The sequence below is a fragment of the Octopus bimaculoides genome, chromosome 4 (genome assembly GCF_001194135.2).
Source record: "Octopus bimaculoides isolate UCB-OBI-ISO-001 chromosome 4, ASM119413v2, whole genome shotgun sequence".
NCBI lineage: Eukaryota > Metazoa > Mollusca > Cephalopoda > Octopoda > Octopodidae > Octopus > Octopus bimaculoides.
The window spans coordinates 76992725-77001199 of record NC_068984.1 but is presented as its reverse complement, the minus strand read 5'-3'; the positions used below and the strand labels follow the sequence as shown (position 1 = coordinate 77001199).

At 36.1% G+C, this 8475-nt stretch overlaps 1 protein-coding gene across 1 annotated transcript in view; it reads right to left on the bottom strand.

Moving 5' to 3' along the window:
* The window catches only part of LOC106876948 (glucagon-like peptide 2 receptor), a 363581-nt gene extending 356974 nt beyond the window's left edge, over positions 1 to 6607 (bottom strand). The window contains exon 1 of the mRNA XM_014925716.2: positions 5999 to 6607. Coding sequence (XP_014781202.2) covers positions 5999 to 6001 — 3 coding nt within the window. The 5' untranslated portion in view covers positions 6002 to 6607. The remainder of the gene's footprint in view (positions 1 to 5998) is intronic.
* Positions 6608 to 8475: the final 1868 nt, after the last annotated feature.

The following is an 8475-nucleotide window of genomic DNA, read 5'->3' as shown; positions in this document are numbered from 1 at the left end:
ATATATATATATATATATATATATATATATACTGTGTATGTACGCATTCATGTATGCATGTATAATACCTGGGACTATAACCGTTTGATAAAATTGAATATACTTGTAATGCACTACACAATTATCCTTCTAAGCACAGCCCCTTAATCCTGAAACAGCCGCCAGGCACTTCTCCTTTTCATTTATCAGGTAAATAATATAAGTATATCTATATTTATGTATGCGTGTATGAAAATTTATATATAAATATTTGTGTGTGTATGTGTGTATACACGCATATTTATAAATGTAAATCTACAGTAGAAGATATATATAGGGAGAGACATGTAGATAGATAGATAGATAGATAGATAGATAGATAGATAGATAGATAGATAGATAGATAGATAGATAACTAAAGAGACGAATAAAGAAGAAAAGGAGAGAGTGCATGAGACAGAGTAAAACGGAGAACTGACTATGAGTAAGACGTACAAAGAGATAGTTGTAATGTCAACTTGGAACACAAATCGGGAAGCAGATTAACTATGTGAGTCTTAGAGATTGGTCGCTGAAACAGGATCTTGGAAAGCAATTAACAGCTTGATGAAGTACATGATAGAAGTAGATTGTTAGATACAAATAGCTGGTGAGTGAAGAAGAGGAACAGAGAGAGGGAGTGAGAGAGAGAAAGGGAGAGAGAGAGAGAGAGAGAGAGAGAGAGAAAGAGATTGAAGAGAGAGAAAGAGATTGAAGAGAAGAAAGGCAAAGAAGGCAGAAGAAAGAGATAATATATTTATGCGTAAGTAGCGGGATTAATCACCGTTGCTTGATTTTATAGGAATCATCTGAAAGAGTTAAATGGCATGTAACATCTCTTCGAAAACATATTGCACTATCGAAAATAACAGTTGCTAAGGTACAAAACTGTGGCTTCCAGCTTGAAACATGCATTTATCTTTTACGTATACATATATAGAACGCATGCAATCATACATACATACATACATGTTGGCACTCCGTCGCTTACGACGACGAGGGTTCCAGTTGATCCGATCAACGGAACAGCCTGCTCGTGAAATTAACGTGCAAGTGGCTGAGCACTCCACAGACACGTGTACCCTTAACGTAGTTCTCGGGGATATTCAGCGTGGCACAGACTGTGACAAGGTTGCCCCTTTGAAATACGGGTACAACAGAAACAGGAAGTAAGAATGAGAGAAAGTTGTGGTGAAAGAGTACAGCAGGGTTCGTCACCATCCCCTGCCGGAGCCACGTGGAGCTTTATGTGTTTTCGCTCAATAAACACTTACAACGCCCGGTCTGGGAATCGAAACCGCGATCCTATGACCGCGAGTCCGCTGCCCTAACCACTGGGCCATTGCGCCTGCACTCATACATACATACATACATACATACAAACAAACAAACATACACACACACATACATACATACATACATACATACATATATATTAGTTTGATTGAGTCAGTCTGTAGACACTCTGGGTTTCACTTGTAGTTACACAAGATCATCAGGCAAGCTGATACTTATCTGATGATCCTATTGTACCTACAGTTGAAACTGGGTGTAGTACGAAACTAACCTGACCAAAATAAAATGTCATTCATCTGTACTATGATATTAAGTACTCTTTTTCCGGCAGTTGATTACTAAACTCATCAGTGTGCGTGTGTGTGTGTGTATGTGTGTGTGTGTGTGTGTGTGTGCGTGTGTGTAACAGGTGCGGGCATGGCTGTATGGCTAAGAAGCTCACTTTGCAAACATTAGGGCAAATGTTTTATATATAGAATCCGCCAGGCCGACCAAGGCCTTATGTGTGAGTGAGTTTGTTTGTGTGTGTTTGTGTGTGTGTGTGTGTGTGTGTGTGCGTGTGTTTGTGTGTGGGTGTTTATGTTTGTGTGTGTTTGTCTGCATCTCTGTTTGTCCCACTACCACCACCACATGACTACCGATAGTGGTATGTTTACGTCTCCTTTATATGACATTAATGGTTTGGCTATAGAAACTGATAGAAGTACCAGGTATAAAAATAATTAGAGTCCGATTTGTCCGACTAAAAACCTTCTGAGGTGGTGCTCCAGCATGGCGGCAGTCTAATGACTTAAACAAGTATTGATATCAAAATATGATATATTGATTCGCACAGAATTGTTGCGTCCAAGCAATATAAAAGACAGTTCGTGCTTAGTAGCATGGAAAGTACATAATAAAAAAAAGTAAAAAATGCAAAACCAAAATTAATATTTCATCTCAACGTTTTTAATTTTGGGAAAATCATGCTTTTTTTCGAAATACGGTGTTAATTTACATAATTTCTCTATATGAATTATTTTTTGAATCACTAGCTTTTCTATATCTTTTTTATAGCTTATGGGTACATAATACTATTAGTTGTTTTGTCAGGTGCTAAAAAGAGCAAATGTTTGAGGAAATCACATATTCCATGCCCTTCTCCGTGAAAAGATGTTTCCGATGCAAAGTTTCAACTACTCTGATGCAAAACTGGCGCCTACAACTCGGAACATAAACACATTCATTCATTTTTATGTATTAAAATCAAAGTAATTATTTCTAGCACAAACATAAGGCCATGCATTTTAATAAAGCGTGTACAGATACAACAGTAGCTTTTCGAACACCTTTGTCGTATTAATTTACCAGCAAGAACTCCAAATTCCCACGGTCACCATATCACAATACCTTACTCAGTAGAGTATCAATAAACATGTGTCATTTACCTGAATGTATAAATACATGTATTGCATTTAATTATTGAAGTAAATTTAATATGGTTTAATTTAGAGGTGATCATTCTCGTTCGGAAAATATTAATCACTCGGCAAGGTTTGGGAACCAAAAGTTCCAGAAAACCTATGTTGTACTTGATTTTATTCCAGAATCAGAAAGAGAGAGTGAGAAAAATTACTAGATAAATGGAGTGAGAGACTACAAGGGAATGAGAAAAGCGACAAAGAGGTAGAGAGATGTGGCGTTAACTGTTTCCTGGATGATATTTTTATTTTATCGATCCTGGGAAAAAATCATAGGTAAAGTTAACCACTGAGACCTGAACTCAGAGCGGTAAGTTACACAAAAGAATACTGCAAAGTATTTTTTTTGTCCCTCTACGAATGCCTCTCTTCCATTTTTATAATAATGATCTTGAAATATAGGCACAACTCGTCTAGTTTAGGGATTTAAACAAGACATAGTATATGATGTGGTTCTGGATTTCCTGCACTTAGGAAAAAAAAAAGACGGAACGGTCATTGACAAGAATAGGCAAAACAACTACAAATTGTACTGTATTGCATCGAACTCAGAAGAATGAAAAGCAACGTGGGAAATGGCTAGATTTGAACCGAGAACGTAAATGAATGCAACTAAAAATACAAAAATTGTTATTGCTAGTGAGCAACGCATTAGATGTTCGGGTAGACCATGAACATTTTGTATTTTGCAGAAAGAGTAAGTGTACCTAAGACTCCATTATCCAACGTGTTCTATATTTTTTTATAAAATGCAATATGGGTGTGATTTGATGTAGATTTGGCTGCTATATCTTGCAGGTCAAGCTGCTAAATAGAGTCTTCTACGTTGGCTCGATATACCGCCTAGCCGTTGTGGTTGCTGTTGTGATTGTGTTGTTTAACCACAAGTATACCCAACCTGACCGGACAGATATAATTTCAAAAGAATTCCACTTGTGGACATCACATGTTGATTTTATTAATATATTTGGATTTTGTAGACAATGGGCCACACCATCCGATAACCCTTGTTTTAAGAGAGTGTAATTTTTAAGTAAATTTGACTATTATTTTTAGCAGAACTAGCGAGTGCTTAGTGGCACCTATTCGATGCTTTACAGATTATACTGTATATTTTCCTGTTACAGCAGCAGTTGTTAAGGGTTTTTAACAAAGGATGAATGTCACGAGTTTAGGGGTAAAACAGTTGACTATACTGCTAGTAGTATATTTCTATTACATTCGTCATCGAACCCTCGGAGAAGTAAAGCGAAGTGAACCGCAGCGACATTTGACCACGAAACCTAAAGGGACAAGGAAAAATATTGATTTCAAATTCTGGCACGAGGTCAGCAGGTTCGGAGGAGGGGGTAAGTTGATTACATCGACCTCAGTGTTCAACTGGTACTTATTTTATCAGTCCCGTAAGTATGAAAGGCAAAGTCGACCTCGGTGTAATCTGAACTCAGAAAATAAAGACGGACGAAATGCCCTTAAGCATTTTGCCCTGCGGGTTAGAGATTCTGCCAGCTCGCCGCCTTAAGGGACATGTAAAAATAATAGTAAGCTTCAAGTCAGTTATATTGCGTTATTCTACAAGTCCATCAAAATGAAAATGATTTTTAAAATAAATTTTGAGAGAGAGAATAGTCAATTAAATTTAATCGAGTATATTACTGGTACTTTCTAGATCGCGACTTGGTAGGAGAAAATGCAAAATCTGTTTCCACGAGATTCGAAAGCGTTACATAACTGAATGTCTCAATCATTTTATTGATTTTTCTGATGCCACCTTCGGTTTAATAAGAATATTGATTTCTAAGAGGTAGGGAGAGGAATTTGTTGATAATTGAATCCGCGGTAGCTCAGCAGTAGCTTATTTTATCAACCCAAAGACAGAGAGCTGGCAGAACTTTTAGAACGTCGAACAAAATGCTCGCTCTGTACATTCGGAGTTCAAATCCTACTGAAGCAAACTTTATCTTTCACCTATTCAGGATTGATAAAATAAGTATCTGTCTAGTACAGGGGTCGATGTAATCGACTTGTCTCCTCCCTTCTAAAAATTGCTAGTCTTGTACTAAAATTAGAAAGAATTGCTTAATTACTCCAAGAGATGAAATTCAAAGCCCAACTAAAGAGTGGATGTGCGTGTGTGTGTGTGTGTGTGTGTGTGTGTGTGTGTGTGTGTGTGTGTACACAAAGAAAAGAGAAGGGTTATTTATATGCGAAACATTATTAGTTTTTATTCTAGTATGAAAGTGAACAGATGAAATCCTTGGGCCATTGTATAAGAGGTTCCTAAACTTATCCCTATTTTTGCTGAATTCTGGAAGACCAATTCACTCAGAGAAAGGACACGGTACTTTAACTCAGACCGTAGATAGCCGGAAAAAATACCTGAAGTTTTACTATCCGGAGCTTACATTACTTACACACACAACCACACATACATACATGTGTGTATGTATGTGCGTGTGTGTGTGTATGTGCGCGTGTGTGTGTGTGGATATGCCTGTATATCTGTGCATCTGTTTTGACTTATAAGCATCCAGTTGTTCGATAAACTGAATGAACAACGCGTGCAACGTGGCTGAGGATTCCTTAGACACGTATACCATTAAGTTACTCTCGGTATAATCTGTAGGATTCATAGTGACCAGAATGGACTTCAGTATCAATGGTACAGGCCATCCGATGGGCATGTGTGTGTGTGTATTTGTGTCCAGGGCCGTCTTGATACGTTTAAAGTGTCTGGGCAAATCAGAACACTGACCCCGAAACATTTATTTATTGAGAGCAACGACATACACAGATCAGAATTGGGATCCTCGACCCGCGACGCCTCTGGGGCAACTCCACAGAGTGCCCATACCGTACGGTAGTCCCCTGTATATGTATATATATATATATATATATACTCATGTAATTATGTAAGTATATATAAGTACATATATACATACACGCCCGCAAGCACGCACCACACACACACACACACACATAAATACACACGCACACACACATACACATATAATAGTAATAACTATCAAAACTTGACGCATGATTGAAGATTACCGTGACGAGTCACAAAATATATGAGGATTCACACAAAAACCGGATGAAACGAAAAGTACGACAGGAGCAGGGAAAAACGATATATAGATATACAGCAATAAAAACAAAAAACAGTTAGCTAGACAAACAGAACAATAAAAAAAGTTGGGTAATACAACGTGGGTACTTACCATGTTGTTGTCTTTGAGTGTAGCTGTATCAGGTATTCACCAGACTGTATGAATATATGTTATGCTATATTAATATATGTTACGATATATGAATATATGTGAGTGTGTATATATATGTTTATATAATGCGTATATGAGGTGTGTCTGCGAGCGTGAGTGTGTCCATTTGTATTCGTGTACGCGCATATGCAGTTTGTTTTAAACATTAATACACATCCGTGTCAGTCTTACGTAATTGTACATGTGTATGTATGATTGTCTGAGTGTATGATGTATTGAAAAATACATGTGTATATGTATGAATGCGTGTGTATATCTGTGTATAAATATGTGTGTGTGTGTGTGTGTGTGTGTGTGTGTGTGTGTGTGTGTGTGTGTATGAATATATAGCTGTGTGTGTGCGGAGGTATATATATATATATAAATTGTAGTAATTCTATTAGTAATGAAATATTTAGAGAGCTGCGTGTCAGTGTGTGTGTATTTGTGTGTGTGTGTTTGTGTGTGTGTATGTGTGTGTATGTGCGTGCGTGTGTGTGTATACTTAAGTATGTATGTATATTTTAGACATACTACCTGAAATCAGTTAATATTTACGTTTGTATGCAAGTCGATACGCATATATATATATATATATATATATATATATATTGGTATTTATGAATTATACATGCATAAAATTGCAAAACTACAGTTGTATGTAAGCATGTTTACACGTATATAAGTCTATATGTGTGTGTATATGTGCGTGTGTGTGTGTGTCTATATGTGTGTGTGTTTGTAGATGTGTACTTGTGAGTGAATGTGTAAATATAAGTTTATATATGTGTGCTTAAAAGTGTTTTCGTATACTTTTGTTTGTATACGCAACTATATTTATGGTTTATGTAAATAAACTAGCAAACATATATTTATATACATGAATGTATGCATCCACTTACGTAGTACATAGTACGTATGTGTTATATATGTAATATAAGCATGCACATATATATATATATATAGTTATGTATACATACATACACATATAAACATAGGTACATAAGTTTTCGCGTTTGTTGGTGTATGTACGTATGTACTATATAACGGTGAAATTGTTTGTATTTATTTAGTGAATATTTCTATGAGTATATGGTATGTATATTCCTAGTTTATAATGTATGCCTATATGTATCTTTGTCAATACACATGCATGCCATGTGTCCTGTATGGCTGCATGGCTTCGTATATTATACATTGCAAACTACGGTATTACTCATATCACAGCGTGTTCACGTCTATACGAACGCCGGCTGTTTGTTAAATGTGTGTTCGTAGAACTTTGCACTTCGCTTATATCAGAGTTATAAATGGCTCAGGTATGTGTGTGTGTGTGTGTGTGTGAGAGTGCGCTCGCACGTGTTTTGTGTGTGTATGTATGTGTGCGTGTTTGTAGACAGACAGACAAACAGATAGATAGATAGATAGATAGATAGATAGATAGATAGATAGATAGATAGATAGATAGATAGATAGATGTGCGCGTACATATATATTTATAAATTTTAATGTGTTTATGTATGCGAAAAAATAGTTCCAAGTGTATTTGTGAAAATAAAATAGGGACGCGTTTGTGTGTGTGTGTGTGTGTGTGTGTGTGTGTGTGTGTGTGTGTGTGTGTGTGTGTGTGTGTGTGTAAATTATGTCTTCAGATGTATCAATGGATCTCCAATTGAAACACCTGATGTTTAAGCAGAGATGTATAAAACATAATGATTACTTGTATGTACTTTTATATACTTTATATAGTCTGATATTTTGCTCGTTGTGTAATTAACTATTTTGTATAAATCCGTACGAATATATAAATCTGTATTTTATATTATATGGTTCTGTATGCGTGCATATATGTATGTATGTATGTATGTATATATGTATATATATGTATGTATATATGTATATATATGTATGTATATATGTATGTATGTATATATGTATATATATATATATGTATGTATGTATGTATGTATGTTTACTTACAAGTATGTGCACATGTAGGTTTCAAAGTTCTTTGCAGTATATGAGCTCGTGTTGATGTATAAGATATTGCGTGTAGGCTTGTTACGATGATGTCAAATTTACACTAGCGCGTGAGTGTGCTTGTTTGTTTATTTTCGGCGTAAGGGGTGTGTCTTGCGATAACTTCGCTCATCCGTGTACGCCAAAGTGTATATGTGTGCGTAGTATGCACCGTTTATGAGAGATATGGTTGTAGTAAGCGCTATGCCTAAACACTATATATTGTATAGATAGATAGATAGATAGATAGATAGATAGATAGATAGATAAATAGATAGATAGATAAATAGATAGACAGACAGACAGACAGACAGATAGATAGATAGATAGATAGATAGATAGATAGATAGATAGATAGATAGATAGATAACGTGGGTTTATCTGTGTGCGAGTGTATGGTTGTGTGTGTGTGTGTGTAC